The sequence below is a fragment of the Onychomys torridus genome, chromosome 2 (genome assembly GCF_903995425.1).
Source record: "Onychomys torridus chromosome 2, mOncTor1.1, whole genome shotgun sequence".
Taxonomy (NCBI): Eukaryota; Metazoa; Chordata; class Mammalia; order Rodentia; family Cricetidae; genus Onychomys; species Onychomys torridus.
This window is the reverse complement of record NC_050444.1, coordinates 151682291-151694385: the sequence shown is the minus strand read 5'-3', so window position 1 is coordinate 151694385 and position 12095 is coordinate 151682291. Positions and strand designations below refer to the sequence as shown.

At 42.9% G+C, this 12095-nt stretch overlaps 1 protein-coding gene across 15 annotated transcripts in view; it reads right to left on the bottom strand.

The window, feature by feature from the left end:
- Window positions 1–12095, bottom strand: part of Eif4g3 (eukaryotic translation initiation factor 4 gamma 3) — a 231757-nt gene that overhangs the window by 42849 nt on the left and 176813 nt on the right. For all 15 annotated transcript variants that reach the window (XM_036177057.1, XM_036177058.1, XM_036177059.1 and 12 more), the window contains 4 exons: window positions 9046–9179; window positions 7732–7851; window positions 2767–2937; window positions 609–806 (listed from right to left, as the gene is read on the bottom strand). In XM_036177057.1, the coding sequence (XP_036032950.1) occupies window positions 609–806; window positions 2767–2937; window positions 7732–7851; window positions 9046–9179 (623 nt within the window). The remainder of the gene's footprint in view (window positions 1–608; window positions 807–2766; window positions 2938–7731; window positions 7852–9045; window positions 9180–12095) is intronic.

Sequence of the window (12095 nt, the reverse complement as noted above, 5' to 3'; positions counted from 1 at the left end):
TTATGGGTTGGATTAAATGTCTGTGGACACTTTAAGAAAAGGAAGTTATTTATGTGCTTTTTATTGTTGAGACAGGCTCTTACTCTGTCTCCTAGGTTGGCCTAGCACTCATTCTCCTGAGTAGGGGAATTGAAGGTATGAGCGACTATGTACAGCAAGAGAGGAAATGATCCAATTTTAAACATTTTTGGTGACAACAATCTTTTCATTTCCGGAGGCCAGAATTAGAACAGTTAATTTAGTTTTAAATTTAGTTCATGTTAAAGTTAGCATCTGCTCTAGTTCTGTACGATGACACTCCAGAATAAAATTGTTGCCTAGGACATAATTCCACATTACTAACTTAAACTTTCCTCAGTCTTCCCCGGGTTGGAGGAAATAGTAAGCCTATGTATGCCCATTTCAATCGAGTCTCCACACACTCCTCAGTGGTGGGAACAGATGTTACTTTAGCCAACATTCTTTTTGATCACTGAGAACACCACACATAAGCACTAGCAATATGTCCTCCCCTTTCCATTGCCCCAGTAACACTTTGAGAAGAAAGTGCAGCAAGGGAAGAATACCCGTCTTGGTGGGTCTGCTTTTACAGCCTCCTCCCTTCTTACCGTTACTAGGCATCGACACATGTTTGCATAGGCCACGGAGAAGCTGGGCTCATCAATAGCCTTCTCAAAGACCAGGTCAATGACTCCTTTCAGCCGCTCCTCGGTGTCCACGGTAAGTCCCGATACTTGCTTCATTAGCTGGTTGAACATCTGTGGTGTTAGTTTATTTAAAATACTCCGGACTTTTCTGAAAAGTTCCTGGGAGGGTTAAAATAAAGAGAGCATTAACTAATCTTACATATATCCATTTCAACAATTAAGGCCAACTCCCACCACCCGCTTTTGGTTACTGAGCATTTTAGGAAGGAATGACTTCAGTTACTTAAAGGTCAGGAAAGTCGTCTGCAGTTTTGATTCTTTGTCCCGATGGCCCCAGGAATTACACCTGAGGTTCCCAGTACCCTATATAGGATCAACTGTAAAACAGCCTCCTCTGCATTTCTCACATACCAAGACAAGGTGCATGTAAAACTTGAAAACAGTTGATGTGACCTTTGAATCACTACTGTTTTTAGAAATTTATTCCTAATTGGGGTTAAGTAAAAAGATTTTATTTAAAAACAAAATAAAACAAAAACTTTAAATAACATAGAAATTAGCCAGGTGGTGGTGGCACATGCCTTTAAATCCCAGCACTTGGGAGGCAGAGGTAGGCATATCTCTGAGGCCAGCCTGGTCTACAGAGTGAGTTCCAGTACAGGCTCCAAAGCTACACCGAGAAACCTTGACTCTGATTAGTGCCAGGGAGGGTGGTGTGTGCCTTTAATCCTAGAACTTGGGATGCAGAAGCTGGTGGGTATCTGACTCACTGTTGCTGTAATGTAAGTTTCTGCCAAAGTCATCTACAATTTAATTCAAATCCTAATCCATGAAGGCTTTCCATGTTTTCTTTTGAGTTAATCAAGGAGTTAATTCCATACTACAGACGTGAAGACAAAACAAAACAAAACAAAAGTAAACACCCCAAATGGGTTCATTTCCTAGCACCCACACGGCAGCTCACAACTCTATTACTCCAGTTTCAGAGGATCTGATGCCCTTTTCTAGCCTCTGGGAGCACAAAGCACATAAGGTGCACAGACGTATACGAAGGCAGAAAGCTTGATCCTCAGGCGACAGACTTATCATCAGCATAACTAAAACAAAACATCATGGTTCTGCATCCAAGTGGCCAGCCTGGAATACATAGCCAGTTCCAGGATATATATGCAGAGACCTTGTCTCAAAACATAAACAAAAAGGCTAAGACCCAGGCTCAGCAGGCGAAGGGGCTTGGCTCTAAGCCTGATGAATTGAGTCTGCTCCCCCTGGGACTCACATGTGGAAGGACAGAACCAATACACAGACAAACACGTTTTAAAAAGCTGGGATGGGAAATCAGTGCTTCAGGCAGATTAATCTGGAAGAAGCAGTGGCAGGTATGGGAAAATCACAGAGGAAAAGGAGAAAGAAATTAAGGAAGAGATAAGTAAAAAAAAAAAAAAAAAAAAGTCACCTCTAATTTCTAGATTAGAAATCAAGGTTAGGATGTGTCTAGACCAGTAGAGGATAAAGTTGCTTCATCACTAAGAAGGCGTTCTAAAGGAAAGCAAGTACTCATTGGTTCACACTCATAAAGGAAGTGTAATAGAGGAGGAAAAGGACCAGGACAAGGAATAGGAGAGGGAGGGGGTAAGAAAGGGAAGTGACGTGAACATGTTCAAAGTAAAGTACATGCATGAAAATGTCATCATGAAACCCATTATGTACAATAATGTTAATAAAAAACTTTTAAAAACGGAGAAAAGCCAGCCTCATATGAACACAGGGTGAGCCACAGTAAAGGACACAGCCATTTCTTCCTTCCATCTTTGCAGTATTGGGGATCAGGCTGCAGCCTTGCCCATGCTAGTTACACTTTGACAAGAGTGACATTTGAGGTCCACCGATAAAGAAGAAACAGACTGTCGTTATTCATGAGCCTTACGGAACAATGCTGTTAGAAAAGAGGATAGGAAGCCAGGTATGGTGGCTAACAGTTTTGATGAAGCAGCAGCTCTGTGAACTGGAGCCAGCCAGGGCCCTGTCTCCAACAAAACAAAACCTTTCCACATGCTGACAAGGCAGAACTTACAAGGGAAGGCTCAGGCTCACAGAGCACAGGTGCAGCCCCCCTCACCTGCGTTTTAATGCTTTCGGGGTCGTCGGCAAGGCTGTCCCGCTTCTGGCTAGGCTTCCAGGCGTTCTCCGCCTTTCTCAAGTGCACATCTTCTTTGACAGAGACGGTGATGATCTTTCTGGGCTCCCTTCTCTGGCCAGGCTGAGACCTCCGAGGTCCAACATTCAACAACTAGGACAAGAATATTACATCCATTCAGAGAATCCAGAATAGCCTGTGCCTGCAGGGCTGCTCAAGCCTCATGTTCACAACAAACCTTCTAGATGAAAAGACCAAGTATTAGGTGTTCAAGTTAGAAATAATCTTTAGGTTTTAGGAGGAAGAAAAATGGTCTCAGAATCTCATCACTACATCTCTACCTCTTAAAGGGCCAAAAGGATCACAAAATGATGTCTGATAAACTACCATTCCCACCCAAGAAGCCTGTACTCAAGAGAAGCTGCGTTGTGCAGGCCATGGGGGCTGTATCACAGCTGCAGCAAAGACTGGTTACTTCTGTTCCACGAACATTCACAGTAGTAGTCCCCAGTTACAAATCTGCCCCAAACACTATCTGTCTAATTTTTTTAAAAAAAGGGCCAGGCAGTGGTGGCGCATACCTTTAGTCCCAGCACTTGAGGGAGAGGATCTCTGCAAGTTCAAGGTTAGCCTGGTCTACAAAATGAGTTCCAGGACAACAAAGGCTACACGGTAAGACCTTATCTCAAAAAAAAAAAAAAAAAAAAAAAAAAAAAAAAAAAAAGGTGTTTGTTGGTAGAGCTCACTACTGTTTTGTTTCTAATTCCAATCAGGAGAGACCTGACGCCCTATTCTTGCTGCCTTGGCACTCTAACTCAGGTGCACATACACAAACAATAAACATATAAACCATTTTAAAAGGGGTAGAGAGTTGTCTAGTTGTTAAAAGCACCTACTGCTTTTGCAGAAGACTGGAGTTCAGCTTCCAGAACCCACGATAAAGCTCACAAAGGCCTGGAACTCCAGTTCCATGTCTGCCTTCTAGCCTCTGCAGGTACTGCACTCACGTGCAGAAACCCACACAAAAAGACACACATGTATGTTTTTTAAATTCTTAAAAAGTTTTAAAAGCTGTATTTTGTATGTAAAACTAGCAGCAGCTACCTTAAATGTTTGAAATAGGTTTCCTTTCTAGGTTTTTGACCTTTTTTCCCCTTTTGAAACAATCTTACTATGTAGCCAAGACTGGCCTTGTACTCAGAGATCCATCTGCCACATCTGGAATTCAATGTGTGTGCGCCGGCAGTTTAGAGTACCTGAACTGGCTCTGGGTCTGCTCCTCTATGACTGGGCTCATCAGGGGCCACCACCACACCCAGCATTATTTTTCATGATTAAGCAAGACATGGGCACTAAGCTCTGACCTCTCGGTGGTGCTACATATTGACAACCTACATTTTCTTCTGATAAATCATTCAGATGCTATAAATGTTGCCATTAGATTTTAAGAGTTTCCTTAAATAAAAAGTTTGCATAAGACAAGCCACAACTGTATCTCACTTAACAACTCAGTGTTGCCCTTTTAGATACATAGAGAACTCTGGGAAAGGAAACTATGGACTAAATTGCCATGTTTCATACCTATGGTCCTGGGGTGGACCGATAAGCTTAGAAGCATTTCTAACTAAATGCTCTGAGCCATCCCTTACACCAACCATCAATCAAGCACTAGAAATGGTAGTGCCAAGTGGGCATCAGGACAAAAGTTCGAATCCCTATTAACATTGTCAGATGATACAGTAAGAACACAGCACTGATGACAGGACCACAAACATTAAAAATTGGAGAGATGGCTCCGGAGTTAAGAGCACCAAATGCTCTTCCAGAGGATCTGGGTTCAACTCCCAGCACCCACATGCCAGCTCACAACTGTCTGTAACTCCAGTTCGAGGGGACCCCACACCCATGGCAAGACACCAATGCACACAAAACAAAAACAAAAACAAAAACAAAAACAAAAACAAAAACAAAAAACCCACAACCAAACAAAAAACAGTAAGGTTTGACTGAGAGACACTGAAGACTGGGAAAATTCCATCAGGGACAGTTGCTGAACCAGGCTCTAAGGACAGTTACTTAGAAAGGAATCTTCTTCATAGGCTCTAGGCCAAACAGCTCTGTTAAGACATTCACTTAGCCAAACACTGTCTGGATTTTATGATCCAGGTGATGTTCCTGAGACAGACTATGTGGGCAAGTATCTTTTCCAGAGTTGCATATAACTCAATAACAATGATGTTTTCAGATGTTTAACCCAAACTTGGATATAAAAACATATTAGAACAAATCCACTTGAGTAAAATGAAATTACATGAAAATCATGTAGAAGTCATGGAATGAGGGATTGAGAAGATGGATCGGGTATTAAAGTGCAGGCAGCACGAGATGAGGACTGGAGATCAGAAGCCTCAGCATCCATGTAAAAGACAGACATGCGTGCAGGCGACAATGGACATCTGTAATCTCAGTGATGGTGGGTCAGGGCCGAGACAGGTGATCCTGGATCCAGTGGCGCTGAAACAGCAAGCCCTTGGTTCCACAAAAGACCCCGCCTCAAAAAATAAGGTCAATTGTGATAGAGGAAGACACCAGTTAAGGGTCTCTGGTCTGCCGAAGGACACACATGCCCTTGCACATATGCACCATACACATACATGTACCCCAGACAACAAAGAATCGTATTTAAATAAAGGTAGTCATTTACAAAGACAACGGCAAACACCAGTGAGTACACCTTGAGACTATAACTTCAACTTCTCTTCACCTGCTTCAGTTCCAGAGGAAAAAGTTACCTGTGTTAAGCCTTGTGACCACCAGGGAGGTTTTTTTGTTTTTGTTTTTGTTTTTTTTTTTTAAAGTTTTACTTATTTATTATGCATACAGTGTTCTGCCTCCATGTATGCCTGTAGGCTAGAAGAGAGTACCAGATTTCATTATACATGGTTATGAGCCGTGATGCAGATGATAGGAATTGAACTTGGGACCTCTGGAGAACAGCCAGTGCTCTTAACCTCTGAACCATCTCTCCAGCCCCATCAGGGAATTCTTTAGGCATGTACTAACAAACCACTAGCTTTTAGTAACTCAGGGGACAAGAATGTCATCAGACAGCTGTGAGGCCTGAGACCAAGATTTTCCTGCATGGTCATAACCCCTTATCTAAAATCTCCAGCAGTGTATTTGAAGAGTGACATTCTTTTGTTGTCAGTACAAAAAGTCACAGAACTGCCACCAACTTAGAATATGGTATTTCAATCTGTTTCCTTGGGCCTTGATCACTCATATTTGGTTCTAGAATAAACTCTTATTTACTTTGAGATGAGAGCTGGGGTTTGCACTGCCACTATCAATTATCAAATTCAAAGTACTGACTTTAAGGAAATATAATATTCTTTAAAAACAGTACCAAATAGTAAACGACTTAAACCCCACCCACCTGTGGGGTGACAGTGGCGCACACCTTTAATACCAGTACTGGGGAGGCAGAGCCAGGTGGATCTGTGAGTTGGAGGCCAGCCTGGTCTACAGAGTGAGATCCAGGACAGACATCAAAACTATACAGAGAAACCCGATCTCAAAAAACAAAACAAAACAAAACAAAAACCCACCCACCCACCCACCTACATATATTTGAACGCCCATACCCACACATGAAAATGAGGTGCTGGAGTGATAGGTGAACACCATCGTGTTCACACCTAGCTTTTCATATGAGTTCCATTCTGGGGACTGAACTCAGCTCCTCAGGCTAGTGGCAAGTACTCTGTCACCTCTCAATCCATTTTCTGTTTTTAGTAATTTACAAGATACAGCTTGTTCCCATGTACAAGATACATGGCTTCCTTTGGTTCAACTACCGGAAACAATGAACAACAAGCTGGTAATAAAACTGAGAAGGTACTCTGCAAGGAGATACCTTGATTTGTACCATTCACAAGTGACTTGTGAATAACACTGAGCACAATGGGAGGAACGTAGATGTTATCATCCAGAGAATAACCAATGAGCCCCATCCTCTATAAAGCAGTGAGCAAGCAGAGCCTGCAGAACCTGGCACAGTGTGGTGCCCAGTGCAGACCCACTAGTGATGCCACTTCCTCCTCTGAAAAGCCTGGCACTGTGTATGACAACCTGTAGGTTACAATACTACACTATACTACACTTCCATGGATGACATTTGCCTAAATTTCGACTTCATGGCCTATAGTAAACAAGAGCAAACAAAAACTACAGTACCGTAGACATGTCTAATATATATACATTTATAATATATATGCTGGGCTGGAGAGATGGCTCGGCGGTTAAGGGCACTGGCTGCTCTTCCAGAGGTCCTGAGTTCAATTCCCAGCAACCACATGGTGGCTCACAGCCATCTATAATGAGGTCTGGTGCCCTCTTCTGGTGTGCAGGTATACATGCAGGCAGAACACTGTATACATAATAAATAAATAAATCTTTAAAAAAAAAAAAAAAGATTATAAGAAGATCTAGCACACCCCTACAGGTCAGCTCTTTAGGGGCTAGAGAGACATCTCCAGTGGAGTGAGTGCAGCCTGGGGCTGTGCTCAGTTCCAGAATTGCAATCCATGCCCACACTTTGTAAATCTGTAGAAACAAAGTCAGAGAGGAGTAGCTGGCAGCCACTGGAATCTCAGGAATACCATAAGGCTCAGAATCCTACTAAGTTGGTGCTATAGCTAAAGCATGTACAGGTCACTTCAGCAGAACACATAAACAAGGACTAGATCAAGTTAGTGCAGTAAAAATGACGCAGACGTGCATTGTGCATTTGCTTTAATATTTATATAGACATTATGGAGGGTCGTCTTTGCCTCTTCTACTTCTTGATCACGGGACTCAGCATACAAAAGCCACTCCCTGTCCTCAGACAGGATGTCTACCACCGCTTCCTAACTGACTGGGTTGTTGGAGGGAACAAGCACTTACAGGCACGCCTCTTCCACCAGGCGTCTGCCTTCCAAAATCTGCAAAGGCTGGGGTGAAGTCAGGTCCGCGAGGCAAAATGCGAGGGTCCAGTGTTCGCATCGGCAATCTGGGCTGGTTGATCTGCATGCATGAAGAAGCACAGAGAAGCTTGAAGCACACATGTCCCGCTGCACTCAGTGCCAGCGGTGCTGTGAGCTGACGAGGAACCCCCCTCAATTCTCCACCAGAGAAACTAGCTCCTGAACCACAGCATGTCAGTGAGTGTCCGGGGAGGAAAAGGATTAGACTGTGGGACAAGTGCTTTCCCCACTGCCCAGCCTCACACCCCTACTCTCTGTACTTAATAATCGAGCTCCGACGTTGTTAATTTTCATTGTGCACCATATAAACCAAATGTAAAGAGGAAGGCGGGAGAGATGGTTCAGTGGTTGGAGTTTAGTTTCTAGCATCTACATACATGGCAGTTCACAACATCTCTAACTCTAGGCCTAGAGGATCTGACATCCTCTTCTTACCTTTATGGACACTAGGCACACATGTGATACACATATATGCATGCTGGGAAATACCCACACACATAAAGTAATAAATAATACTAAAAACTCAAAAGAGGAGGGATGTCTATCTCTATGCAAATGACTAGGGACTTTATTCACTTCAATTAACTATTGGGAAAATTTTGATATATACAATATCTGAATTATGACTCCTGCCACTGAAGTTTCATCTTGTAAATATCTCCTTGGGTTTCTGACCCCTCCTTGTTGCTACTCCATAATAAAGTTTAGAATCTGGGGAAAGAGCTCTATGAAGGCAGCCTTGCCTCCTCCAACTCATGGGAAGTTTATCACTAGAAGAAAGCCACAATAAACACACACATTAATACATTTTTAAAAATCAGCACTCAGCACTAGAGAGTAGGCTCAGCAGTTGACAGCACTTATTCTTGCAGGGGACCAGGGTTCAGTTCTCAGCACCCACATGATGTGGCTCACAACTATCCTCAACTCTAGTTCCAGGGGATCTGACACCCTCTTCTGACCTACTTAGGCACTGGAAACATACATGCAAGCGAAATACTCATACATATAAAATAAATTTTTAAAAGAAACAACAAAATAGTCAGAACTGAAATAAGGGCCTAAACATGACTTTCAATACACTACAAATGACAATACTTTGGGAATACCTAGTTATCAAGCATTATATGTCATATGTGGATGCTTGTGACCTAACAGTTCCTAAGAGCTGTCCACACTGCACCTGTGTGCACTAACACTCAGACCACAGGTTTCCCCTGAGCGCACAGCTCACCTTGTCGAGAACCACATCGCTGATGGGAGGCAGGCCCTCTGGTTTTTGGATACAGGGAGGCATGTACTGGAAGTCCAGGAGGAACTCTCTGTCATATTGCTTCTTTCCTTCTGTATCCGCAGGCTTCCAGGACTCTGAAGAGCAGCACAAGCAGAAACCATTTATCTAAACCTGTTTCAATAGCGCCTCAAGAAAACAAAGAAGCTGACTCAAAAAGTCAATACAGGACAACAGTTTACAGAATGAACTCTCCAAAGCAGCCTTGGCTCTTTCAGAACTGGGAAACCACTAAGTATAAAGAGAACGTGAGGAGGTTGAGGATTTAGCTCAGTGGTAGAGCGCTTGCCTAGCAAGCATAAGGTCCTGGGTTCGATCCTCAGCTCCAAAAAAAAGAGAGAGAGAGAGAACGTGAGGCAAGGGGAGCAAGCACTTTCTACATGTCCTCTTAGAACCTCCAGCCAGGCTCGTGAGGACACACAACAGTGCTCACTAAATAAAGCTCAAGCCAGGAAGACTGTGGAAACAAAGAATTAGACAAGTCTTCAGCTTTCTGGAAAACAAGGCTGGCGTGTGGCTGCTCACACGTAAATGTTACTTCAGAGGAGAAAAAAGACACAAAGCAAAAATAATTGAATTCAGACCATGAAAATCCAGCCAGCTAGAGAGAGGATTTTCACCTTCATCTTCAGTTTAATTTGAAGAAAGCTGAGGGTGCCCATACCCTTTCTCTAAAACACCCCGACTCCCGGTTCCTCTGAAGCTCACTCTTCAGAGTGTTGGGGTTACAGTTTGAACCACCAGGACTGTCTTAGCTCTGATCTTTAATATGAAATTTGAATTAGTATTTTGCCACAGGCATTTGCCTCTCTACTATTTGTATTATATCAACTGTTTAACCTCACTCTTGTACAAAAAAAATCAGTTAAAAAATTTAATTATGTATATATGTATGTTTCTGGGTGGGTTTGTACAACATGAGAACAATGCCTGCAGAGGCCAGAAGAGAGAATGGGATCCCCTGGAGCTGGAGTTACAGGCAGTTGTGAGCATTTGAAGTTGAGGCCAGGAACTGAACTCTGGCCTACTGCATGATCAGTATGTGCTTTTAAGGGTGGAGCCATTTCCAGACCCTTGGCCTTACCTTTATTATATAACATTAGAGAAATTCTACGTTAAATTTTATTGGATGGTAAGCCACTCTCTCTCTTTCTCTCCTTCCCTTTTTTCTTTGACAAAACTCACTGAAATCAAGCCCCAGTCTGCAGTGGTGGTGGTGGTGCATGTCTTTAATCCTAGGCAGAGGCAGGCAGATCTGCAAATTGGTCTACAGAATGAGTTCCAGGACAGCCAGGGCTACACAGAGTCATCCTGTCTCAAAAACAAACAAACAACCAAACCAACAAACTAATCAAGCCCTAGATCAGGTCAGGGTAGTAGGTTAGACACTTTGATCTTGTTATTCCTACCCTAAGAGACTATAAATCCACTAATATCTCTAGATGCTATGAAGATATTTTCAAACTAGGTTTGTTTCACATAACCATTTATTAAAAAGTAGTTATCAGGATCTAGGATTTAAACTGCTCATCCCCAACCTTTACTGCTGCACACTGGATTACAAGGTCAAAGGCAATCAGACAGCTGGACCCTGTAACTGGGCAAAGACCACACTGTCTACACTGTGTACATCATTAGTGTGTACAAGACTAGATTGCCAAAACCAAGCTAAAACACTATTCCTGAAGTTTAATAAAGAAGTTTTTAGACAAATTTATTTTTGTTTAATAATTGCAAGATTCTATGTGTAGTAAGAATGTAATACTGTGATTTCAAAATGTTAACCAACAGGGGTGCAATGGTACCAAATATCTTAGGCCAGGCCTAGTGATACGTGCATGTAATCTCAGGTCTTCTGGAGGCTAACACATGAGGACTGCAAATCAAGGTCAGCCTAGGATAGAGTGAGCTCTGCTGTAGCCTGGGCAACACCATGGGAGACTGTCTCAAAAGTGAAAAGTAAAACAGGGCTGCAACACAGCTCAGTGGCAGAACAGTTCCCTAGCATTAAAAATTCTACTAAAAATTTAAACAATTAGTTCTTCAAGGTGGGAAGTAGATGCTAGTGGTTTCCAAACATTCCTGAGCACACAAATGTTCAGAGGTCCTAGAGGAAGTAAGAGGGAAAAGCTGGGGGTAGATATGAGCAAGGTGCATTGTCAATGTTTATGAAATGGTCCAAGAATAAACAACCATTTTTCCACAGTGACAAGCCAGGAGGGCAGATTGTGCCCACAGTCCATCACTTAGTAGCTGAGGTGGGAGGATTGACACAAGTTCAAGGGCAGACTGTGCTACACAGTGAGATCTTGACTCAAATTAATGAAGGAATAAGGATAAACAAAATGGGACTGAGTTTCTCATAGCTACACTTACTCTTATGACAGAAAACCACAGTGACATTTTTCATTTATTTTGCTTTATAATATTACTGCTTAATGCTCTGTAATTTCACAGCCTATAAAAGAGTTAAATGCAGCTGTTCGAAACACCCTGGCCTGGGCTATTTCCAAGTCTCAAACTTTTACATTCTAACTCTGCAACTTTACTTTGCACTGGTAGAGAAAGAAACTTTTCATCAATCCCAAACTTCCCATTCAAGAAGCCACCTCTCTACAGGCCGACAGCAAGGCCCTCCCTCCATAAGACCCCACAGCAATCACGGCTTACAGAACATCAGGTGGTTGGTTTGGTCACTGGGGTGCTGAGGACAGAGCCAGCACTCCATCAGGCCAGGTCAGGGTTCGAATGCATCCATGGTGTCCAGATGTGAGTGAGACCCTCCAGAGCTTGCCACCCTAACGCTTCAGCACCTCCTTGCTATAAGGTGTATCCATTCTACCTGACTGCTCTGTACAAGTGTTCAGTCATGGAGAGTAAGTTCGGTCAGTGGAAAATAGAAAACATCTGAATCTGAAGTGTGGGAACACCTACCTTCAGGGCACTGGTTACAACTCTAATACCCCTCCAGATCAAAGACAAAAGCTTCGTCT